At 36.1% G+C, this 26612-nt stretch overlaps 1 protein-coding gene across 11 annotated transcripts in view; it reads right to left on the bottom strand.

Moving 5' to 3' along the window:
• Positions 1-645: 645 nt before the first annotated feature.
• Positions 646-26612, bottom strand: part of ARHGEF9 (Cdc42 guanine nucleotide exchange factor 9) — a 193883-nt gene continuing 167916 nt past the window's right edge. For all 11 annotated transcript variants that reach the window (XM_027053218.2, XM_027053213.2, XM_027053217.2 and 8 more), the window contains 3 exons: positions 22865-23108; positions 17187-17255; positions 646-3957 (listed from right to left, as the gene is read on the bottom strand). In XM_027053218.2, coding sequence (XP_026909019.1) covers positions 3776-3957; positions 17187-17255; positions 22865-23108 — 495 coding nt within the window. In that variant the 3' untranslated portion in view covers positions 646-3775. The remainder of the gene's footprint in view (positions 3958-17186; positions 17256-22864; positions 23109-26612) is intronic.

A 26612-nucleotide genomic window follows, 5' to 3' on the forward strand; every position in this document is an offset into this window, starting at 1 on the left:
TAAATAAGCACTTTATTAGGGTGTTTAGTCACTCTGGAAGCAGGCAGGTGAGGCACTGCCAGAACAAACCCACTATTGCATCTCTGATGGGCAGGTTAAGACACCACATTGAGGCTTTGTAGGCAGCAAGGAGCATCTACTTGCAGGCAACACTATGATGAAATATCTGTAAGGTCACTCCACCCACTTTGGGTAATGGTTAAGGAATGTGTCCACTTCTGAGGAGAAAGAACCAGAATATGATATGGCCTCTGAGTGGGTCCAAAAAGCAGCTTTTAAGCTCATGTGAGTGCCCAGGGCAGGTACTGGACTTTAGCTGCAAGAAAAAAGAATGGGGTCAGGAATGGGTCCTCAAGTCTTATTAAAGGGACAGATGACATGAAGGACAGTCCCAGCTATAAAGATACTTGAAGTGTCCCTGGTTACAGGATCAAACTTGGTTCTTATGGTCCACTCTTCTAGAAAGGACATGGAAGTTCATAAACAGCCCATGAGATGCCTGACAATGGAATAGCATTGTTGGCAGGCCAAGACTAGGTTGGAATAAACTGCCCCCAATCAGGAAACTCCATTTATTTTGCAATTAGTCACACACACACACACACACACACACACACACAATGGCAAGAAAGCTGTGCCTGGAAGTGTCTTTTTACTTCTTTTATTGAACTCCATAAATATTTTCATAAGGCTTTGTGTCATTACAACATCATATTTTTGTTGTTAAACATTTTTTTAAACACACAACTTTGACACTTGTTTGACAGGGTCAAACAGTCAGAATAAACAAAATAATAAACTGGCAAATGCAGAGCAGCAGGGGTAATCAAAATCACTGTTACCCATCTATCCACCCCAGCCCACCCCAGCCCCAAAGCACTAAAAGATCACTATTTGGCTTCACACTAGAATTGTTAGAACTCTCTTGTTGCTGTCCTTGAGTTATCCATTAGAGTTATACACATAGAGAGAAGAGGAGAGAGGGAGAGAGAAAGAGGAGTTGGATTTCTGTGTTAGGACCATCCCACAGCAGGGCCCATAAAACACACTAGCAAAGCCTTTTGAAGAGCAAATCCAGGCCTCATTGAATTGAGGAAAGGGGAGCTCGGGGGCCATGCACACATAGAGGAGATTTACAGAGTTCTTGGGGATAGCACTGCTGTGGGGACACAGAATAGACCTGGACCCTGATATCAGGTAATAGGGCTCTACTTGGGGTTGTTGATCACTGGTCTGCTTTGCTACCATAGGCTGGGGGAACACTTCAACCAATGGTAAACTGATGTTTCATTGTTTTCACTAGTTATTGGCATTTGGTGAGGCCAGTGGTTTGGGTAGATGAAAGGTGGGTGGCAAGGGGTAATACCCCTGATCCTGGAGCTCTGAGACAGGCTCAGGGGAGAAGGGCATCGAGGGAGGGTAAGGGAGCTTGGCTAAGAGATGTTGTAGTCCCAGGGACTTGGCCAAGCATCTCCTCTTGGTTTGCTCCTAGCCCCTGGAGAAATGTCACAGTTAAGCCTAGTGGAGAAAAATGGAAAGTAGGAAAAGGATGTATACTCAAGGGAGGCCTACACAGCCATTGAAATACATGCTGTTTTCCAGGGAAGTCGTTTTAGCTTAGGTGCTGGATACCAGTTTCCTTGCCAAGGGGGCTTAAGTAGCTGAGTCATTTGCTGAGCAGTCATGGCCAGTCCCGAGCCCCAGCCCTCTGCCCAGCTCAGGTTTACCCTTGGCTTACCCCACAAGTCTGATTTGAATGTGGTGGAATGGAAGCATAAACAGCTTGTAATTTGATTCCCACAGAGGAAAAACTCCCAGGCTGGGCAGGGCCTGGTCTGGGTCAGGAGGCATAGAGCGGCAATCAAGTCAGCTATGCTGAGGACTTCATGCAGCCATAGCTGCTGCTTAGTAAGCTGAGGTCCTTTCATGATGAAGTTTTCACCCATAGACTTCAGAACAGACTCACAATTTCCAGATTCCTCCCTTAAGTGGTTCTCCATAGCAGGGCCCATTCTCACTTCTTTGTACTTCATTCCCTTGCTGTTCAAGGTCTGTTCACCTGAAGGGCTATGTGGGGAGGAGGAACAGGCACTCCTGCACCCATAGGGAGCCTGCCCCTTAGTGGGAGAAGTTAGATTTGCCCAAGTATAAAGCCTGCCTAAAATAAGCCTGAGGGTACTGTCTCTACCTCAGATCTTTTCTCCACAGGGAAGAGTCCCCTGGGCTCTTCACTTACTTGCTTCCAATGTCCTGGGATGAGAGAATATTGGAAACAGGGCCTACTTAGAGTCACAGGAGTTCTTTATGCTAATAGCAGCAATTCTCCTGTGCCAGAACAGGAGAAACAAGGACTATAGTGAGAGGGGAAGGAAGGAATCATGGAAGATTGTCCATGCATTCTGTTAACAATAGGGGAAGTCTCACAAAACCTGAGTGGTAGGAACTGCAGGTACATATCTGGGGCTGAGGCTGTCTCTTTCCATGCCCATCCCCGTTCTTTCCTTCAAGAGTTCAAGGTCAGTTTTGTATCCTGTCCAGGTCAATAATTTGAAGGCAGCTGATGATCTTGGTCAGATGGGCTCTGTCTTGACCCCTTCATAGACTCCTATAAATGCTGCCTAAACTATCTGAAAATGTAAGTAGGGATGACCAGTCCCCTGAAATGATTGCAGTGGGGAACCCCAACTTTAAGCCCATTTGGTGCTGGAGGCAATTGAATCCTTCTCCCCAGGAAGCAGAGTCTCATCCTCTTTGCTTCAAATTCAAATCTTTTAGCTTAGGGGAGGGAGAGGCCTACAAGGAACAGCATAACCAAAGCAGCTTGAAAAAGAGAATAACTGGCTCAAACTAAACCCCAGATACAAAACTGTCATGACCCAGCAGTGCTACAACATGGAAATCCCAGTGCTAGAGAAGAGCCCAAATGCAGAATGTTCCCTGAACAGAAGTCCTCTCCAGCATTATTATTCTCTGACTCTCCCTTGATTCTGTTTGGTTTTGATCCCTCTACGACACCTAAAACACAGTGAAAGCAAGAGAAATATCAGGCAGTTATGTCACAGAGCACAACAGAGCATGTCTAGACTGGCACGACTGAGGACAGATGATGCAGGGAAAAGGCTGTCTGGGGCAACTGCCAGGCTGCAAAAACATTCACAGATGATCAGCTGAGGGAGAAGAGAAAGGTGTATCTTCCCTTTACCCATTGAATAGTAAAAGGAAAAAAAAAAGAAATTTAAACTCCCAAACTCTATCACATCAAATTAAATTCAAAAGTCATCAGTATCAGTATCATCAGGAAAGAAAAAAGGCAATACAAACACATCTATGGTAATAATGACAAGTCAATGAATCACTCACAGGGGAGCAAAGAGATTATCTCAACAAGAAAAGGAACACATAGAAATACTATTTTCTGAAAATAAAGGGGAGGGGGACAAGGTAAGAACAGAAAGCTTTTAACAAGGGATCACATATTTGGAAGTCATTGGTACCTCTTCCTACCAACTACAGATTTCACTTCCCCAAAACAACAGAAAATGTTTTTTGGTCCTTCTGTGTGTGTGTGTGTGTGTGTGTGTGTGTGTGTGTGTGTGTTTATGTGTATACTCAAGGGTCTATGTGTATATATATGTCTCTATATATATAAATATATATAAGCATATATATATTTATATATATATATAAATTTCAACAGTGCTTCTCCAAAAAAATGTCCATCTATAAATATAATTTTATTTACTTTATTTTAAAATTATCTGCCTCCCTGTAAGTATTATTTTTTGAAGGGGGTTAACCTGCTGAAGTTTTGCCAGAATGGTGACTGGCTGCGCTTGGGTTCGGTGAACTCAAAGACCTGCGACTGAGCGATGCCGTCGGGGACCAGGTACTGGCCCTGGTTTAACGGGTCCTGCGGTGGTGGGTAGGAAGGAGGAACTGAGCGGGCAGAGTTGACACCTAGAGTAGAGGGGAGATCAAAGGGAAATGGTATAAGTTAAGTAGCAAGGGGTTTCTCAAATGACCCAGTGGCCACTTTGGAAGGAAAATTCAAGGTAGTCAATTTTAGAGAGCATGAATTAGAATTGAAAATCTCCAAGGCAAGAATACGGGGCGCCTGGGTGGCTCAGTCGGTTGAGCATCCGACATCGGCTCAGGTCATGATCTCACAGTTTGTGGGTTTGAGCCCCATGTTGGGCTCTGTGCTGACATCTCAGAGCCTGGAGCCTACTTCAGATTCAGTCTCCATCACTCTTTGCACTTCCACTCATGCTCTGTCTCTCTGTCTCTCAAAAGCAAATAAAATGTTAAAAAAATTAAAAAGAAAATCTCCAAGGCAAGAATTACATTCCTTAACAGATTTTGGAATGGTGTGACTACTGCAACAACACATGCTTTCCCATCTACTGAGGTATCACTGAGAAGTTTGTGGTTTTGCCACTATCCATTTTACAGATGACAACACTGAGACCTGGGGTGAAATGTCACACTCAAGGTCATAAAGTGAGGGACAGAGTTCACATTCTTTGATTTCTCAGTTCAAGCTCTATTTATTTATTTATTTATTTATTTATTATTTTTTTAATATGAAATTTATTGTCAGGTTGGTTTCCATACAACACCCAGTGCTCATTCCAACAGGTGCCTTCCTCAATGCACATCACCCACCCTTCCCTCCCTCCCCCCCCCATCAACCCTCAGTTTATTCTCAGTTTTTAAGGGTCTCTTATGGTTTGGCTCTTTCCCATTCAACCTCTTTTTAAGAGACTGTTACACAGGACTGTCCTTGGAAGTCACCCAACAATTTCCATTTAACTTCAAAGGTCTTTCGTTTCCTCCCTCCTCAACCCTCCCAAAGTGTCAAAAGAACCTGTTAAGAACTATTGACTTCAAAGCAGGTTTTTGGTGGATAAATGGTTTTCTAAAAGTCAAGGTACAAGTGATCCAGTATTCTACACCAGGTTGAGAATGCTGAAACCATATTTAATATGGAAGTGACATTGGTAGATGGGAGAAAGCAAAGAAGACATGATTCATGGAATACAAGGAAGATTGGAATATATTTGTAACCTTTCAAAGGGAACACTTCAGCGATTGCAACTTTCATAGAAGTGTTTGCAACCATCAAAACAAAATCCACATGAATAGACGATACAGGTGGGAGTGGGAGGCTAAACTGAAAGTTTAATCCTAACCTATATTCAGAACATAATAGGCCGAGGCATACAGCATATGATTTCAGAATTCAATGAAGACCTTTCTGCTGCTCCGAAAAAAGTTCCTCATCTGCTGGCCAATGTCTGTAATTTCAACATTACAGCTTATTTGTTTGCCTTTGTTTGATGACTTGATCCCATTACACTAGAAGTAGTGTCATATTGAGCCATCACCAGCCTTTGGCACTTAAGTGGGAAGGAATCAGTTCTTTCTAAAAGCTTTGTTTTGGTTCTTACTTTTGTTTTCCAGATTTATTGATATATAATTGAAATATAACATTCTGTAAGTTTAAGTTGTGCAATATGATAATTTGATATACATATATAGTGCAAAATTATTACCACAATAAAGTTAGTATATCCATCACCTAACAAAGTTACCTTTTTTGTGTGGTGTGAGCATTTAAGAACTCTCAGCAACTCCCAAGTACACAATAAGATATTGTTAACTGCAGTCACCATCCTGTACATTATACCCCCAGAACCTCTTCATCTTATAACTAAAGTTTGTGCCCTTTGACCAACATGTTGATATGCCCTACAATCCCAGCCCTGGCAACCACCAATCTACGTTCTGTTTCTATAAATTCCCTTTTTTAGATTCTAATATAAGTGAGATCATATAGTATTTGTATTTTTGTTTTGCTTATTTCACATAGTATAATGCCCTCAAAGTCCATCCATGTTTCCATAAATGACAGGATTTCCTTATTTCTATGGCTGAATAATATTCCATTGTATATACCACATTTATTTTATCTATTCATCTGCTGAAGGACATGCAGGTTACTTGCTGTCTTGGCTATTGTGAATAATGCTGCAATGAACATGGGGGTGTAGACATCTCTTTGAGATCCTGATTTCATTTTCTTCCCATACACACAGCTCTATTTGCGATTTTTAAGGACCCTCCATACTGTTTTTACAGTAGCTTACCAATTTGCATTCCTACCGTCAGTGCCCATTCCCTTTTTCTCCACATCCTCACCAGCACTTGCTATATCTTGTTTTTTTTTTCTTTTTTATAACAGCCACTCTAAGAAATACAAAAACTCATGGTTTTGATTCACATTCTTCTGATAACTAATTATGTTGAACATCCTTTCTTATACCTGTGGAACATTTACATGGGCATTTAAATATCTTCTTTGGGAATATGTCTATTTACATCCTTTGCCCATTTTTAATTGAACTATTTTTTTTTAGTTGAGTTGTATGTGTTGCTCATATATCTTGCATAGTAATCCCTTATCAAATATGTACTTTGCAAATATTTTCTCTTATTCTGTAGGTTGCCCTTTCATTTTGTTGATTGTTTCTTCTGTTGTGCAGAAGGTTTTTGTTTGATGTAGCCTCACTATTTTTTATTCTGTTGTTTGTGCTTTTGGTGTCATGTTCAAAACCTTGTTGCCAAAACCATGTCAAAGAGTATTTTCTCTACATTTTCTTCTAGGACTTTTTTATGGTGTTGAGTCTTATACTTAAGTCCTTAATCCATTTTGAGTTAATTTTTGTGAATAGTTTAAGATAGGGGTCTAATACATTGTCTTGCATGTAAATATCCAATTTCCACAATACTTTTTATAGAAGAGGCTATCCTTTTTCCATTGAGTATTCCTGGCCTCCTGATAAATATTAGTTGACTATGGGTTTATAATTGGGCTCTTGTTTCTTTTCCATTAGACTATATGTCAGATTTTATGCCAGTACCAGATTGTTTTGATTACTATAGCTTTGGGATAAAGTTTAAAGTCAGAAAGCATGATGCCAGCAGCTTTGTTCTTCTTTCTCAGGATTGCTTTGGTTATTCAGGATCTTCTGTGATTCCATATGAATTTTAGAATTGCTCCATTTACTTCTGTTAAAAAATGCCATGAAATTTGAGATAGGGATTACAATAAATCTATAGATGGCCTTGGGTAGTAGGGGCAATTTCAAAATATTAAGTATTACAATCCATGAACACAGAATATCATTCCATTTATTTATGTCTTCTTCAGTTTCTTTTATAAATTTCCAAATTTCTTTTATATATGTCCAATTTTATAAATGTACAGATTTTTAACCTCTTAAGTTAAATATATTCCTAAGTACTTTATCCCATTTTGTGTGTTGAAAATGGGATTGTTTCATTAATTTCTCTTTTGAATATTCATTTTAACAGAAACAAAAATGATTTTTATACATGTATTTTTTATCCTGAAACATTACTGAATTCCATTATTATTCTAGTATTCTAAATTTCTTAGGAGACTTTAGATATTTCTATATATAAAATCATGTCATCTGCAAACAGAGAAAAATTTACTTCTTCCTTTCGTTTATTTCTTTTTCTTGCCTGATTGCTCTGTATAGGACTTCCAGCAGTATGTTGAATAGAAGTGGTGAGAGTTGGTATCCTTGTCTTGTTCCTGATATTAGAGGACAAGCTTTCAACCATTCACCATTGAGCATGCTTATTAATTGTGGTAAGCTTGTCATATAAGGCATTGATTATGTTGAAGTATGTTCCTTATATACCAAATTTATTCAGAATCTTTATCATGAAAGTATTTTGAATTTTGTCAGATGCTGTTACTGCATCTTACAGATGATATTTGATTTTACCTTACTCTCTGTTAGTGTGGTGAATCACATTTATTGATTTGCATATGTTGAATGATCCCTGCTTCCTAGAGATAAATCCCACTAGAAGAGGTGTACAATCCTTTAATGTGCTGTTGAACTTGGTTTGCTAGCATTTTGTTGATAATTTTTACATATATGTTTATCAGAAATATTGGCCTGTATTGTCTTCTATTGTCTTTATCTGGCATTAGTGTTAGTGTAATCCTGGACTCATAAAATGAGTCTGGAATTACTCCTTTCAAAATTTTGGAAAAGTTTAAGAAGGACTGGTGCATGTTCCACAGAATTCCCCAGTGAAACCATCTGGTTCTAGGCTTTTCTTTTTGGGAGGTTTTTGATTACTAATTCAATATACTTAGTCATTATTGGTCTGCTCATATTTTGTATTTCTTTTTTTCCATCAGTATTATTGAGATATAATAGACATACTACGTTGTATAAGATTAAGGTGTACAATATAATGATTTGATGTATGTATATACTGCAAAATGATAACCACATTAAGATTACTTAACATCTGTCACCTTGCCTAGTTACATATTTTATTTCTTTTGATGAGAAGTTTTAAGATCTATTCTCTTAAACTTTCAAATTTACAATACAGCATTATTAACTTAGTGACCATGCTATACAGAACTTATTTTATAAGCTTGTACCCTTTAACTACATTTACCCATTTCCCCCATCCCACATCTCCTGCATCTGGCAACGACCAATCTGTTCTCTGTTTCTATGGTTTATTTTATTGCATTCCACATATAAGTAAGCTAATACAGTATTTGCCTATGAATTATTTCACTTATCATAATACCTTCCAGGTTCACCCATGATGTGGCAAAAGGCAGGATTTACTCTGTGTGTGTGTGTGTGCTTTATCCACATTTATTTTACTGATTTGTCTGCCAAAGGACATTTAAGTTGTTCCCATGTCTTGGCTATTGTTGAATAATGCTGCAAAAAACATAGGGAGCAGGTATTTCTTTGAGATAGTGATTTCATTTCCTTTAGATATGTACTCCAAACTGGAATTACTAGATTATATAGTAGTTCTATTTTTAACTTTGTGAAGAACCTCCATACTGTTTTCCATACTGGCTGTACCAACTTAAGTTCCTACAGTATACAAGGGTTCCCTTCTCTCCATAGCCTTGTCAATACCAGTTATTGCTTATCTTTTTTAGCTATTCTAACAGGTGTGAAGTGATATCTCATTGTACTTATTTGCATTTCCTGATGATAAGTGATGTTGAGCACTTTTTCATGTACTTGTTGGCCATTTGAATATTTTCTTTGGTAAAAATATCTATTCAGGTATTTTGCCCCTTTTTAAATTGGATTATCTGTGGGATTTTGCTATTTCCAAACTGAATGCCTTTTGTCTCTGTCTCTTGCCTAATTGCCTTGGCCAGAAACTCCAGAACAATATTGAATAGAGGTAATGAGACTGGACATCCTTGCCTTGTTCCTGATTTTGGGGGAAGACATCAGTCTCTCATCAGTAAGCATGGTGTTAGTTGTGGATGTTTTATAGATGCTCTTAAATATATAAAATCTTGTCATAATCAATTTTACTTCCTCTCTGATTCAGATACTGTTTCCTTCTTTTTCTTACCTGAATGCTCTTTGCTTAAGACTTCTAGTACTATATTGCATAGGGGTGATGAGATTGGGTGCTATCATGTTGTTTCTTATATTAGAAGAATAGCTTTCAAATTTTCACCATTAAGTATGATGTTAGCTGTGGATCTGCCATGTATTGCCTTTATTATATTTAGGTACATTTCTTCTATACATAATTTGTTGAGAGTTTTTGTCATGAAAGGATGTTGAATTTTGTCAAATGCTTTTTTAGAATCTATTGAGATGATTGTATGATTTTTTATCTTTCTATTAATGTGGTATATTACATTTTTTATTTGCATATGTTAAACCATCCTTGCATCTCAGTAATGAATCTCACTTGATGATGCTGTATGATATGATCCTTTTAATGTGCTGTTGAATTTTGTTAGCTAGTATTTTGTTAAGAAATTTTGCATCAGGAATATTGTCCTGTGGTTTTCTTTTCATGAAGTGTTCTTATCTGGATTTAGTATTGGTGTTACTGCTGGTCTCATAAAATGAGTTTGCAAGTATTCTCGTCTCTTCAACTTTTTGGAAGAGTTTGAGAAGGATTGGCATTGATTCTTTAAATACTTGGTACAATTCACCAGTAAAACCATCTATTCTTGGGCTTTTCTTCGTTGGGAGGTTTTTTTTTTTATTATTACTAATTCAATCTTCTTATTCATTTTTGGTACATTCATATTTCTATTTCTTCATGATTCAATCTTAGTACATTGTATGTTTTTTTTCAATATATGAAATTTATTGTCAAATTGGTTTCCATACAACACCCAGTGCTCATCCCAAAAGGTGCCCTCCTCAATACCCATCACCCACCCTCCTTAGAAATTATTCATTTCTTCTAGGTCGTCCAAGTTTTTGGTGTATATTGTTCACATTATTCTCTTATGATTCTATTTCTGTGGTATTATTTGTAATCTGTTTAATTTCTGATTCTATTTATTTGAGTTTTCTCCCTCCTTTAGTCTAGCCAAAGGTTTGTCAATTTTGTTTATCTTTTCAAAAAACAGCTCTTAATTTCATTGAACCTTTCTATTGTTTTTCTGCTATTTCTCCTCTGATCTTTGGTATTTCCTTTTTTTCTGTTAACGTTGGGCTTATTTTTCTTCTTTTGCTTGTTCTTGAAGTGTAAAGTTAGGTTGTTTATTTGAATTTTTTTTCTTTGTGTAAGCATTATGGCTATAAACCTCCCTCCTAAAACAGATTTTGCTACATCCCGTAACTTTTGGTATGTTAGATTTTCATTTTCATTTACTCAGGATATTTTTTTTTATTTCCCTTTTGATTTCTTCTTTGACTCATTGGTTATTCAGAAGTGTGTTGTGTAAATTCCACATATTTGTGAACTTTCCAGTTTTCCTCCTGTTACGGATTTTTAGATTCATACCACTGTGGTTGGAAAAGACACTTGATATGATTTCAGTCTTCTTAAATTTTCTAAGACTCGTTTTGTAACCTAACACATACCACTCTAGAGCATGTTCCATTTATGCTTGAGAAAAATGTGAATTCCGCTGCTATTGGATGGCATGTTCTTTATATGTCTTTTAGGTCAACTTAGTCTAAATATATTTCCAGTCCAATGTTCTCTTAATCAATTTTTGTCTAGGTGATCTATTAATTGTTACTATTATTATATTGTCTGTTTCTTCCTTCAGATCTGTAAGTATTTGTTTCATAATGAGCACATATGTATTTACAATTTACATATTTATGTTTTGGGTGCATATATATCTTGATGAATTACCCCTTATGACTATATAGCGACCTTCTTTGTCTCTTGTGACAGTTTTGATTTATATAAGTATAGCTATCCTTGCTTTAATTTGGCTTCCACATTCATAAAATACCTGTTTACCATCCCTTAACTTTGAGGCTATATGTATCCTTAAAGATGAACTTAGTCTTCTGTAGGCAGTGCATAATTGTGTCTTATATTTTTATCCATTCGGCCACTCTATGAATGTTGATAAGGGAATCTAATCCATTCACATTGAAAGTAATTATTGAGATGGTAGACATTTACTATTGTCATCTTATTATTTCTGTTTTATAGTTATTTTGTTCTTTTCTTCTTCTCTTGCTATTTTCCTTTATGAATTGATGGTTTTCCAAACTTGTATGCTTTGATTCTCCTCTTTTTGTGTGTGTATCTACTGTAGGTATGTTCTTTGTGGTTACAATGAAGCTGACATAGATATCTTATAGTTGCAATAATCTATTTTATACTGGTAACAAATTAACTTTGGACACATAAAAAACAAACTCTACCTTTTTACTCTCCAACTCCACATATTATGTTTTTGATGTCACAATTTACATTTTTTATTGTTATCCATTAATAAATTATTGTACCTTAGTTATTTTAACCCTTTTATACTTTATCCTTTATAGATATAATTAATACACCACCATATTAGAGTATTCTGAATTAGATATACACTTGCTTTACCTGTGTGTTTATATTTTCATATGTTTTCATGTTACTGATTATCATCTTTTACCTTCAGTTTGAAAAACTCATTTCAGCATTTCTTGTAAGACAAATCTAGAGATGATGGACTCTCTTTCTCTCAATCTCTCTCTCTCTCTCTCTCTCTCTCTCTCTCTCTCTGGGAAAGTCTTTCTTTATCCTACATTTCTAAAGGACAACTTTCCTGGGTATAGTATTCTTGGTTAACAGTTTTCTTCTTTCAGAACTCTGAATATAGCATCCCACTCTCTCCTGGTCTGCTAGGTTCCTGCTGAGAAATCTTCTAATAGCCTTATGTGTGTTCCCTTGTATATGAAGATTTTATCTTGCTGCTTTTAATCTTTTCTCTTTGTTTTTGACTTTAGACAGTTTTATTATAATGTATCTTGAAGAATATAATTTGGGTTGACATTGTTTAGCAAACAATGAGTCTCATGAAGCTGAATATTTAAATACTTATCCAGAATTGAAAGTTTCTCAGCCATTATTTCTTTAAATAAGTTTTCTTCCCCTTTCTTTCTCTTTTCTTCTTCTGGTTCTACAATATTGTATAGATTGCTTATCTTAATTTTATCCCATAATTCACATAGGCTTTCTTCGATAATTTCAAATGACCTGTTTTTGACTTCACAAATACTTTCTTCTGCTTGATCAAATCTGTTTTTGATGCTCTCTATTGCATTTGTTTAATTTCATTAATTGTATTCTTCAGCTCTATAATTTTTGTTTGGTTATTTTTTTATGATTTCTACTCTTTGTTAAGTTTCTTGTCTTGTGTATTGTTTTCCTGATTTTTTTGAACTTTCTGTGCTTTCTTGTGGCTCACTAAATTTCCTTGAAACAACTATTTGGAAATGTTTATTGGAAAAATTGTATATCTCCATGTCTTTGGGGGTCCGTTTCTATAAAACTGTATTCCTTTGGTTATGTCATGTTTCCCTGATTTTTCATGTCCCTTGTAGTATTGAGTTGCTGTGTGGCATTTGAAAAGGCATTCACTTCCTCTAGTCTTTATTGACTGGCCCTATTTTTCTATGCATCTAATCATGGATATTTTTCTCTATGGGTGATCTGGAACTTTTCTGCTGGATTTTGAACTTTCACAAAAGCACTCATCTGTGGGTGACTGTCAAAATCAATATTCTTCAGGGGGAAGACAATTGAAAGCTATTCTGCTATTTTGGTGATGTCCTCTAAGAGGCAATTTTCAAAGGTGGTAAGTGTCAGAAATATGAAGGTACTGAGTGCCAACAAATGATATGAAAATATTAGGGGGAAAGTTTGGGAAGTGTTCATTTTAATTTCTCAATTAAACTTTTTTTTTATTTTGAGAGTACTGCATATTTACATGCAGCTGTAAGAAACAATACAGAGATACACTTTGTACCCTTTACTCAGTTTCTCCAATGATAACATTTTATAAAACTCTAGTACAATATTACAACCAGGATTTTAACATTGTTATGGGACAAAGCCAAGAGATAGAACATTTCTGTCATCACAAGAACACCATCATTACTCTTCCATAACCACTCTTCTCTCCTGTACTCACCCCCTCCTTAATCTTTGTCAACCACTAATCTGCTTCCCATTACTAAATGATATCATTTCAAGAATGTCATATAAATGGAGTCATACCATATATAACGTTTGAGGATTGGCTTTTCTCACTTAGCATAATTCCTTGGAGATTCACCCAAGTTGTTGCATGTACCAATAGTTGGCTCCTTTTTACTAAGAAGTAATATTCCATGGTATGGATATACCATAGTTTGCTTACTCACCTACTGCAAGATATCTGGGTTGTTTCCATTTTGGGCTATTATGAACAAAGTTGCTATAAACATTTGTTTAGAGGTTTTTATGTGAAAGTAAATTTTCATTTCTCTGGGAAAATTGTCCAGGAATGTAACTGCTAGGTTATATGGTAATTGTACATTTTGTGTTTTAAGAAACCACCATACTATTTTCCAGAGTGGCTATGCCATTTAGCAATCTCTACAGCAAGATATAAATGATTCAGTTCCTCTACACCCTTCCCAGCATTTGGTGTTGTCACTATTTTTATTTTAGCCTTTTCAATAGGTATGTAGTGATATCTCATTGTGGTTTTCATTTGCATTTCTCCAATGATCAATAATGTTGAACATCTTTTCATGTGTTTAACTGCCATCCATATATTCTCTTCAGTAAAATATCTGTCTTTTGCCTATTTTCTAATTGAAGTGTGTGGTTTTATACTGTTGAGTTTTGAGAGTTCTTTGTATATTCTAGTTATTAGTGTTTTTTTCAGATACATGGCTTGTATTTTTTCCTACTCTGTAGCTTGTCTTTTTATCCTCTTCATGTGATCTTTTAGAGAGCAAAAATTTCTATTTTGATGAGGCACATTATATCAATTTTTCATTTTGTGGTTCCAGCTTTTGGTGTCAAGTCTAAGAACTTCTTTGCCTAGCCCTATATACTGAAGAATTTCTCCTTTTTAAAAAGTTTTGTAGCTTTAAATATAAGTTCATTATCCATTTTGAGTTCATTTTTATAGTGTGTAAGTTTAGGTTGAGTTTTTTTTTTTTTTAATTTTTGGTCTATGAGTAAAGTAGCATTTGTTGAAAACATTGTCCTTCCTCCACTAAACTTCTTTTGAATCTTTTTCAAAAATTACTTGGGCATATTTATGTAGGTCTATTTCTGGTTTCTCTATTCTGTTCCATTGATATAATATGCCTTTTCTTCTGCCAATACCACACTGTCTTGGTTATCGTAGCTATATAATTAGTGTTAAAATCAGGATAGACTGATTAAATTTACTCTTCTTTTTCAAGATTATTTTAGTTATTTTAGGATATTCATTTGATTTTGAGCTGGTCCTACAGCCTCAGAGATGGGAGCTATGCTAATGGCCCTAGGGAGTTCTATGATGACAGACTGAAATAGGTTGATAGACTAAGAATTAGTATTCAAATTCCAAGAAGTTATGTATCAATTCTTAAAACCAAGACGATATATAAAAGTAAAAAGGGCTTTCCTTGGAGCTAGGCTCTGTCCTCTTTGCTTATCTTACAGCCAGGCTTCCCCCACTACAGAGCAGTAGACTGAGTTGATAAGGTCCCATGGAATTATAGGTGGGGGTGGAAAGGGACACTAGAATAATTACCTTATTCAATATATCTGCATTAGAGAATTATTAATAACAGTGTTCCCATCACTTCCAGGAAAGTGTCATTGGAAGGGTTAAAGAAACTGGCTTTTATGGGTATCTTAAAGAATTCCCTTCTTACTCTTATCATGTACATAATATAAATATTAAATTCCTAAGTTTGACAATTGCTTCCACATATGCAGTTCCCTCGAGTCTCAAAATATATCGATCATCACAGTCCTGGACTAGGAGAGTCTTGAAAACTAGAAATAGAAATAATGGAGATTCGTAGGAATTCTGGAAAGTTTGAAACTAAATGAGTTTCTTTGAAAACTAGAATTGCTGAATCAGTGTTTAGATATTGGGGAATAAGAGAGAACCTGAAAGGAATAGCCTTGTGACTAGATAGGGTGGAAAAGGAACCTGACACCAAGACTTGGTATGAGTGAGCAGGACTGTTTTCTGGCTTGTTTCTTTATGGGAGCTCCTTTACTTTAAGAGTTCGTAGTGAAAAGAGCAGCCAGTATTCGATAGACTTGAGGGAACCTGCCCTGAGGTAAAGGGGTATTATCCCATCATGAAGGTCAGTGTGGAGAACAGTGGAGGGAATCATAGTGAGAAAATCTCAGGGGTTAAGAGCCTCCAGGAAACAGGCAGGACACAAAATAGCTTCTTTGTAGCCTGAGGACTCCCCAACTGGCTGGGGTTCTTTTCTGCTTATATCTCTAAGGAAGGGGCACATTCTCTCACAATGTTTCCCTACTCATACAGATCATATCTATACTGACCTAACTTCAGATAGCTTTCTAACACTTTCATGTTTTTACTCCCAAGTGGTTAAGAGTGATTGCCTTTAATTTCCTACCTAAAGATAATCATATTTCCATGATGAGGGAAGAAGCCAGTGAGTGCCTCCCAAGGGCAAGAAACAATAAGCAGTTAGAAGGAAGTCATGTCTAGTCACAGGGGGCCCAACTAGGTGCACTGTTTAATTGGAAATCAGATATTCATAGGCACTCAACCTCCTCAGTGAAAAGGAGCTTCATTTGGGAATAATTAAGGAAGCTCTACTTGGTTGCTGGAATTTCAGGCAACTTGAATCTAGTAATTTTGTAGGGTGATTCATTCTAAACCAAAGAGTCTACTGAGAAAGCAGAAGGACCTGGGGAAAGTGAGGTCTCATTAAGATCACCTACCCCTGGGGAAAATGACAGTGGCTGTCAGTAATAGAAGCAGCTGTCAGTAATTGAGCTGAGACAAAATGTGAGCTGTTCTTTCCCAGCATAGAGAATCAGCAGACCCCTGAGATGGAGAGGGAAGAACAGTGGACTTGGAATCAAGATGAGTTAAGTTCACAATCCCTTTATCCCAAAGATCTTGTTTCCTAATCTGGAAAATGAGGCTAATAATGCCTACCTTTTCAGAAGTACCATAAAGATGAAATTAAAGAACTTGTATAAAATAACTGGTAATGAATAGGGTCATGAATAAAATAAAGGATAGTTACTTCCTTTTGTTCAACTAAGCATTTTAATTTTGTCTAGTTCATGAAAAGGAGAAAGCTTTATTCCATATTCAAATTGATTCTCAAGGTATTTTCCTTTTTTAAGTACTTTATGGTTCAGAGAAAGAAAACTAGTATCTGAATCTTCTGTCTTGGTCCAGTTTGAAGTTCTCCATTCTGATTTAAGACTCCTGATTTAGCAAATGCCCCCAAACAAATTAAGGAAAATTGTGTATATATTCCAAATATATTTGTACTTATTAATAAAATTTACACAGTTACTATTGTTCATCAGTCTCTAATTTGTGAGTGAAGTTTAGTTTCTTTCTTTTACTTACATAAAAATAAAAGGAAACAAATTTTATTTTTTCCTGTACCCAATGAACTATCTTTGGACATAACTACCTTACACTATTTATTCCTAAGCCTTATGCCTTTAAGACCATTTGCTACATTATCAGGAACACCTGGAAACCCAGACACTCCCCCACCATCCCAAATTAGCTTTCACATGGAAACAAGCCTGGGGATTTGCAATCACATAGTTTATGGCTTCACACTCTCACAAAGAAAGTAGAGCTGGTGGGGTAAAAGCAGCTTTACCTTTTTGTTTAGGGACTTTTCTCACAGTCATTGCAGCTTGCCTCTTCTGGTTTTCAGAAATTTCAAAGCCTATAATATAAAAATACATGACTTTGTTACAAGAAACACAGACCTTTCTCAAATGTATAAAATAGTACAACTTTTCTGAAATAGTAATTTTGGCAAGATATATCAAAAGTCTTGATAAATAAATGGTGAGAAGCTTGAACAAATATTCAGCTACAAAAATGTTTTTCACAGTATAGAGAGGCAAAAGAAATGTGAGAATATGAGTTAAGATGATGGTAAATGAAGAAGGGGTGAATAAACTATGGCATAAAGTAGAAAAATATTTCACAACCAAAAGCAAAAACAAAGACAAGGAAATAATGAGTCAAAATATAAAATATTAAAACCGAAAATTTGTGTAAAGTTTCAAATGGAAGAAAAAAATCAAATGGCAAAAAAGTAATGAAATAATAGAAATGTCTATTCAAAACATTTTATCCATTTAAAAATTTTTTAATGTTTATTTATTTTTGGGAGACAGAGAGACAGAGTGCAAAGAGGGGAGGGGCAGAGAGAGAGGGAGACACAGAATCCAAAGCAGGCTCCAGGCTCTGAACTGTCAGCACAGAGCCTGACGCAGGGCTCGAATTCACAAACTGTGACATTATGATCTAAGCAGAAGTTATATGCTTAACCGACTGAGCCACCCAGGCACTCCTTCTTTGCCTATTTTTAAAATTAAGTTATTTGATATTTTCCTATTGAGTTGTAGGATATCCCTATATGTTTTGGAAATTAACCTCTTATATATAATTTATATATATATATATATATATATATATATATATATATATATATTTATAATATGCAAATATTTTTGATGCTTTAGGTTGCCTTTTCATTGTTTCCTTTGCAGTGTAAAAGCACTTTATTATGACACAATTTTGCTTTGTTGCCTGTGCTTCATATCCAAACAATCATTGCTAAGATCAATGCCAAGAAGCTTTTTCCCTATGTTTTCTTCTAGAAGTTTTAAGGTTTGGGGTCATACAATTAAGTCTTTTATACATTTTGAGTTAGTTTTCATGTATGGTGTAAGGTAGGAGTTCAATTTCTTCGGTGTGCATGTGGATATCCAGTTTTCCCAGCACCATTTATTGAAGAAACCATCTTTTCCCAATTGCATATTCTTGGTACCCTTGTCAAAGATATGTTGACTGTATATGTATGGGTTTTTTTCTAGTCTTTCTATCCTATTCCACTGGTCTATATGTCTGTCTTTATACCAGTACCATACTGTTTTAAATAATGTAGCTTTTAATATATTTTGAATCAGGAAGTATTATGCCTCCATCTTTGTTCTTTCTCTCAAATATTTTTAGCTATTATCGTTCTTTTGTGGTTCCACATGAATTTTAGGATTGTGTTTTCTATTTCTGTAAAAAAATAACATTGGAGTTTGGTTAAGATCACATTGAATCTGTAGATGGCATTGGGTAAAATAGATATTTTAACAATATTAAGTCTATTATGTGTTCTTTAATTTCTTTCAGCAAGGGTTTATAATTTTTGGTGTAGAAATCTTTCACCTTCTTGGTTAAGTTTATTCCTATTATATCCATTTTGATGTGATTATAATTGGGACTACTGTATTTGCTTAATTTTTTTTTCAGATAGTTCATTGTTAGTATTTAGAAACACAACTGATTTTTGTATGTTGATTTTGTATCCTGCAATTGTACTGAATTCATTTATTAGACATAAAAGTATTTCTGTGGTGTTTTTAAGGTTTTCTACTTACAAGATAATGTCATCTACAAACAGTAATAATTTTACTTTTTCCTTTCCCATTTGAATGCCTTTTATTTTCTTCTAGCCTAATTTTCTCTGGCTATGACTTCCACTACTATGTTGAATAGAAATGGTGAAAATGGGCATCTTTGTCTTAGAACTGATCTAAGAAAAAAAGCTTTCAGTTTTTCCCCCTTGAGTATGATGCTAGCTGTGGGGCCTTTCATATATAGCCTTTATTATGTTCAGGTAAATTCATTCTATACATAGTTTGCTGTGAGTTTTTTATCATGAAATAATGATAAGTTACATCAAATCATTTTTCTGCATCTATAGTTGTGATCATGTGATTTCTATCTTTCATTAGAGTGATGTATCACATTGATTTGCATATGTTAAACTATCACTGCATCCCAGGGATAAATCCTACTTGTTCATGATTTATGATCCTTTTATTGTGCTGCTGAATTCTGTTTTTTCCTGTTTTATTAAGAATTTTTTTCATGTACGTTCATCAGGGACATTGGCCTTTCATTTTGAACTGGAAGACTTAATATTGTTAAAATATCCATTCTGCCAAAGGCCATCTACAAATTCAAAGGAATCCTATCAAAACTACAGATTCATTTATATAAGATATGAATAAGTTCTAGAAATCTGCTGTACAACGTTGAGCCTATGGTTAACATTACTATATTATGCACTTAAAATTTTGTTAAGAGCAGAGAACTCATGGTGTTTTTACTGCTTAAAAAAAAACAGGGTTGAGGTATCTCCAGAAGGGAGAAATTCTGTCTCAGCTTCAGTCTATGTATGCAGAGTCCCATCCTTGTCATGATCTTCCTGCCTACAGATGACAGCTTTGAACTATGCCTTTGAGTTTGAGCCTGCCCATGATCTTGCATTCTGACTTCCTGCTCCATATATTTTGGAGTTGCTTAGCCAAGTTTTGCAATCATATCAGTCAGTTCTTTATAATAAATTTCTTAAATAATAATGCTTCTCCTATGTGTTGTGTTTCTCTGTTTGAACACTGATAGAAGAAGTTATAGTTATAGTCTATATTCTTCACCTGAAGAGTTCCTTATGATAAATTAGGCTTTAAAAAACAAGTTACAGAATAATATGTTTGGTATAACTTTTGTAAGTAAATTTTTTGAAAAGTCTTATGTGTATATATGTTTATATGAACATAAGCATGGAACTAGGCATACCAAATTTATACTGATTATCTCACACAGCATAGGAGTGACAGAGAAGGGAAAATAATGCTAAAATTTATTACATTTTAGTATGTGTTAAATGGTTATTACGGCCATGTATTTGTTTTATAATTAGAAAGTAAAAATAAAATTATGATAAATTTATGTGGCAGCCATAAAAATAATGATTAAAAATATTAACTGACATAGGGAAATGCTAATGATATGATTTTAAGTGCAAAATAAAGATATAAAATTAGAACTATTCATCATGGAGAGGTAGTTTGGGGGAGACAGAAAGAAAGAATCAGCAATCCTAGTCCTATTTTTTTTTATTTAGACATATTTAAAACACATAGGAAGGAAATATATGAAAATTTTTATAAAAGTTATCTCTCTCTGGGTAGAATGCTCTTGTGTTATTTTTATTTTTTCTTGTATTTTTCTGTTTTTCTCCAAAATTGCCTAAATAAAAGTGTTATTATAATTAGAAAAAAAGTAATGTTTTCAAAAAGATAACCATAGGTCTGTCAGAAAGTAATTTCTGTAGCTCCATCCACTTTGCTGCAAATGGCAAGATTTCATTCTTTTATTTCATTCTTTTTTATGGCTGAGTAATATTCCACTGGTGGGTGTAGCTATAGAGTCTGATGCTAAGCAAAATAAGTCAGAGAAAGACAAATACCATGTGATTTCACTCATGTGGAATTTAATAAACAAAATAAATGATCATAGGGGAAAATAAGAGAGTGGCAAACCAAAAAACAAACTCTTTATAGAGAATAAACCAATTGTCACCAGAGGGGAGGTCATCGGGCAGATGGGTTAAATAGGTGATGTGGATTAAGGGGTGCACTTATGATGAGTATGAGGTATGGTATGAAAGTGCTGAATCACTAAATTTTACACCTGAAATTAATATTATGCTGTATGTTAACTAACTGGAATTTAAAGAAGAACCTAAAAAAATTAAAAAATAAACTAACTTCTGGAAGCTTTCCTATTAGAAGCAGATTCTTAAAGTTACAGGTTATTAGGGCATTGTGTGGGAGATATCATGGTGGAATCAGAGGGAATGGTGGGGATCTTCCAGTTCATCTAGGGTCTACATAAAGCATACTAAGACAATTCCTTTAATAGTTCTAACAACCTAAGTGGTATCAGAGGCTGCTGCTGCCTACCATTGAGAGAAGCAGTCAAGTAGCACTCCTGTACAACTCCACATCATGTCCCATTGCAGTGCTTTTATGTTAAAAGCAATTTGACTTCAGTGGGATTCAAAGTGAATTATTAATATGCACTCTACCCCAAACCTAAGGAAAAGACTAGGATTAGACTAAGCAGTGTCTTTCTGATCATCCTTCCTTATCTTTCAACCATTTAAATCACCGACACTGAAGGACAGAAGAATCCATTTGCATCAGGATTCAATGGGTAGGCCCATTTTTCTAGAGGCATTTTATACCAGCTTGAACATACAAGTGTTTTAATATAAAATTCCACTCTCATTAAGGATGGGCAAAAACATAAATTGTGTCTTCTCAGGGAATTACAAAGTCTGGCTGTTTGGTATTTTTATGCCAAAATGGCAGGACCATGAGCAAGAGACCAGATAGTACTTTGTAAACCACAAAGCTATAGTCAAGGGGACCTAAATCCCACATTTGGAAAACACCATTAAAACTCTCTCTACTAATTATATACTCTTTCAAAAAGGGGAACAATCTGTTTAAAGCCAAAAATGTATGGTTTAGTGGGACTCTAAATCATGCAAGTGATCATGGTTTTAGACCCATTTACTTAAATGGGTCTAAACTTACTACCATTTACTTAAAACACTTTCATACAGACAGTGTGATATATACATGCACATTAATTTTAATCTATGCTCTCAGGACATTTACTTAACATCTGACGTGCCCTAATCTGGTATACACACTGAAGAGGTGATTTGTTAACATATTAAACACTCAGAATTATTTGCTCCAGAGGCCATTATTACCAGCAGTTCAGTCACCTTAATGCAGGAGGCCTAGTTAGCCTAATACATGCTAAAAATGAATTTTTAGTGGTAAAATTAATGTTATTCAAGATGTGTACTAGCCACAAATGTCTTACAGGCTCTTTAGCCTTCATAAGAACTGGGCATAAAAATCCAGTGAGCCCCATATCCTGTACCCTGCAGAAGGAAGCCTCAGGTCAAGATTGAAAACAGGTGCTATGCTTTGTCCCCCATCAGAGGACTTTGTCACCAGATTCTTACTAGAAATTTAGTTGAATGCTGTTGTTATATCACCAACTCTTCCTTGACTAACCTTTACACAAAAGATGCTGCCATGTATCTAAGAACAGAACTGGGACTTCACTGAGATGATAGGACAGGTTGTATGACTGTTTTTGTGTTTGCTAATAAATGTTTGTATGTTTGGGAGAATTGAGGTTGAGGTTTGCTTTCAGTGTAATAGCTTTATCTAGTCAAGAGACTGTAAGGCAGGCCAAATTATAACTCTCATTTAACCCTGACTAGTAGAAACTACTGGTATCTGCCAAAAAGGACCTGATAATAGGAAACCACCAAAGTGGATTAGGTCAGTTTGCAACAGAAGTCTTCCATCTGTTTCTAGAAAAATGAAAACTAATTCAATTCCTCTATGTTCTTCATAGCCATATTCTTCTTTCTCCTCTCAGGTCACTTACCAATTTTTTCATCTTCCTGTACCATTTTTCTCTCTTCTCTGAAAGCCCTAAGCCAGCGTATCTTCTCCTCCAGCTTCTTGGCAAAGAATAGATGTATCTCCTCAGTCTCCTTGTTGTGAAGCTTGAAGGCATTTTTCATGCTGACATTAAAGTCATCATCTCTGCCATCTTCAATGTCAACTACCTCATATTTATCCATGTCAATGCGGCCTTTGTAGTACAGGATGTCTCTTCGGATAAGGTCCTAGGTGGGAAGGAAGAAAAGGCTTTATACTGGAGGTATGTGGACAGTAGGTACTAGGAGAGATGGCACATGGGCACAGTAGGACGCTAAGACTTCCACTGATTTGAAGTACTAATAGGGGTTATTTTGGTCAAATTTAGGCAAGTTATCTTAGCATTATGACATTGACAGGTTGGTTAGAAGATGCTCTTACAGAAAGCCTTTGTCCTACATCCAAAAACTCTCAGACTCCAGTATCAATCCTTATATGTGTTTGTAAGACTCTGATGGGAAGTAGGAAGCAGTAAGCCACACAAGCATTGCTAGCATAGGCCTTTTCTTTTCCAAAATATTTGCAAGCCTTCTAGAAGTATGAAATAAGCTGGATGGTTGCCTGAGGTATACTTAGGAATTCAAGCCAGCAAGTGAGACCTGCATATCAGAGTGGGTATGAGTGGTTAAGAATAGCAAGGTGGCCACAGCCTGTGCTGGCCAGGAAAGATTACATGGAGAGGGTTGAACACTTTGTACTCCAGGGAATTTTGGAGAAGTCCTAGTCTGGCAGGAGAAATGGGGGTAAGATTGAATAAAAAGCTTCATATATTGACAAATAAATTTCACAAATCTTATTGCGTGAGAAAAATAAAAGTTATAAATGGATACAAACAGTATATTATCTTTTATTATTGTTGTTTTACTCTCTGGTATACAGAATTGGATTAATACTCTCAGTCCAGGAGACAGTCATCATTAGTACATACAAGGTACTCTTATTTCTCTAAGTATTTACTTTTAATAATATATTAAGTTTTGGTGAAACTGCCACCAAAAGCTATGATGCCACAGCAACCTTAAATCCCGCGCTCAATCATTCCCCTGGTTACTTTTGTATACAGTTTTATCTCATCTACATATATTACACTTATATAAGGTTTAAACAGCTACAAAGAAATGCCACATAATGTTTAGAGATACAGAAATTATATAAAAAATATGACAATGACACAGGCCAAATTCAAAAGAGTACAGAGAGGAGAATGGGAAAATGGAAGGAAGGAAAAGGGAGGGAGCAGAGAGGGAGAGGGGAAAGAATGTATTTGTAATGAATTATTTCTTAAGTTGTATAGTAAGTACATAGGTGCCCATTATATTATTTTGTATCTTTTTGAATGTGATATTTCATAAATTAAAAAAAAAGAAAACCAGAGAGATGGATGATATCACTTGTGGACCTGTGGCATGTAAAGTATAAGTGTCTTTCTGCCCTCACCCTCTTAGCACTTCCCTCAGCTTCCCCTGAGAACACATCTACTGCTGGGATGTGTGGTGTGGCTGAGTCTGGCCAAGGAGGTCTCATGAGCCCTGTCCTGATGGATGTCTTCACTGGCCAACTTGTTCTCACAAACTATCCCTCCTGTCTGCCTATATTTGGCCTTTAGACAATTTGACAGAATCAGAAATGCTCATTAACTTTTATTAACATTATACAGTTTGGTTAAACTGCTCCCATTCTGCTGAATTGCCTTGCATGCCTCACTTCTCAGCTGCAGCCTACCTGCAAAGAATTTGCTTTTGCAATCCTAACTCTTCACAATGTAGGGTAAACTGGGCTTTTTGGTATGTCTGGGGAAGGCTGTCTTTAAGAATTCCCAACATAGCTCTGTCAATCTTCGAAGACCCAGGCTGCGAAATATAGGTGTTGTTGAATTGCTTTGCAAAAAACAACCTCCACATTGTTCTTTTTCCTCCCATAATGATTGTGCATATAAATAAGCTGTGAGTATAGATGGGTTCTGATCTGTTGGGTTCCACTGGCATCAAGTTCACAAGAGAGAAAAAGGTCAGCTATACAGAGTGGGCCAGTTTTGCTCCAAGCTTGCTTCAGAGTCTGGGTTTCTTTTACCATGCTCAAAGTGGACAAGTTCAGTCCTGAACAAAAGGATGGGGTGGTTGCCACGTGCAGACTTTCACAATCCTCAAGAACACTTTGTGATACTGATGGATAAACAGTGGGCCCTGTCAGTCTAATCTAACTATAAAAGCAGGACAAGCTAAGGAGAATGGCTTGATGTGACTTAGTTTGATCTCATAAAGGCCTGAAACATGCTTACAATACTTAATACAGATACACATAGACCTGAGAAGCCAGGTCTGGACCACACAGCTAATAGGTGGGTGCTTACCTGACTAGAATATAGGAAGCTTTAACCTCCCTTCTATTCCCAATTTCACCTGTGAGACAAGGGAACTGAAGAACTCAATAAAATCTGCTTTTAGCTCCCTTTCCTGCTTCTATTTTCACTAGGACCTGTATCCCCACCTCACTTTACACATGCCTTATAATGCAAACAGCATATGCCCTCCTTGTAAGGGACAAGGAGTTAATGATTTCTCTAGAATAAGTAACATCTAAGAAATGACAAGGACAGAATGACTGGACAGCTATTATATGCGTATTCCAGACAACTGTAGCTAGACATCTCAATGCCAAGGCCCCCTGTCTCCAAGGAATAATACCTGGGCCCTCATCTTTGTTCTAACTGGTACCTGAATGCCTTAGAGGACACATAAACCTCAATAACTGCCCCCAGACCCTGAACAAAGATGACATTTGATTTCCATCAGTTGCGAAGCCAAGAACCCTCTTGGCTGATCCTGCAGTAACCCTTCAGGTCTCTGGACTCACCCTGCCAGCATCACCTGCAGCTTTCTTTGTCTCTCAGTTGGTGTGTCATAATCATTGTCAGCTTTAAAAACCTTTACTGGTTTCCAAAAAAAATGGAAAGAATTTATGTGATCTTGGAGCTAAATTAAAAGCATCAACTGAAACTCCTATTGTTTCTTTAGGTATTTAAGGATAACAAGAAACTTGAGAGAATTCTGTTTCTGTGGTAGGGAAGCAAGACTAGAGATGTGTGTGGTTAAGGTTCTCCCTTTGCCTGCTCTTTCTAGCTCCCTAGAGGGTTGAACATGAGTTTTCAGGCATCAGCTTAGTCATAAACTCAGGTGTAGGAATGTTATAGGATTCATTAAGAATGACCCACTGTTCAAAAATTCCCATCAGAAATGGTAGCTAAGGCCAAAAAGCAGCATGTAACATGCACAAAAAGAGTGTGAGTTAGAGTGTAAAGCCCTGGGTTTGAGTTTTATCTGCTTAACCTGCTAGCTGTGGTTTTGGGCAAGCCATTTTATCTCTTTGAACTTCCAATTTTCTCAACTATGAAACTAGACAAGTCATCCTTACCTTGTAAAATTGTTGTAAATCTCAAATCTCAACATGCAGCTTCCAGGTCATGAGGCCAGCCTTGTCTGATAATTATGGTGCTGAGCTTTCTTGCTCCCCAACTGATATTTTGTAGGCCTTTAAAATTCCTTTTTGATAAACCTAAAAATCTCAATGCCTCTTTTAGTTCATTTAAATTTTCAAAATAAGTTAAATATTGTGACAAAGAAATAAAGCAAAGGCAACTGAATATTTTAAAACTTATATAGCTACACCATTGTCCTTGGAAATTCCATATATCC

Source organism: Acinonyx jubatus, chromosome X (assembly GCF_027475565.1).
Source record: "Acinonyx jubatus isolate Ajub_Pintada_27869175 chromosome X, VMU_Ajub_asm_v1.0, whole genome shotgun sequence".
NCBI classification, from domain to species: Eukaryota; Metazoa; Chordata; class Mammalia; order Carnivora; family Felidae; genus Acinonyx; species Acinonyx jubatus.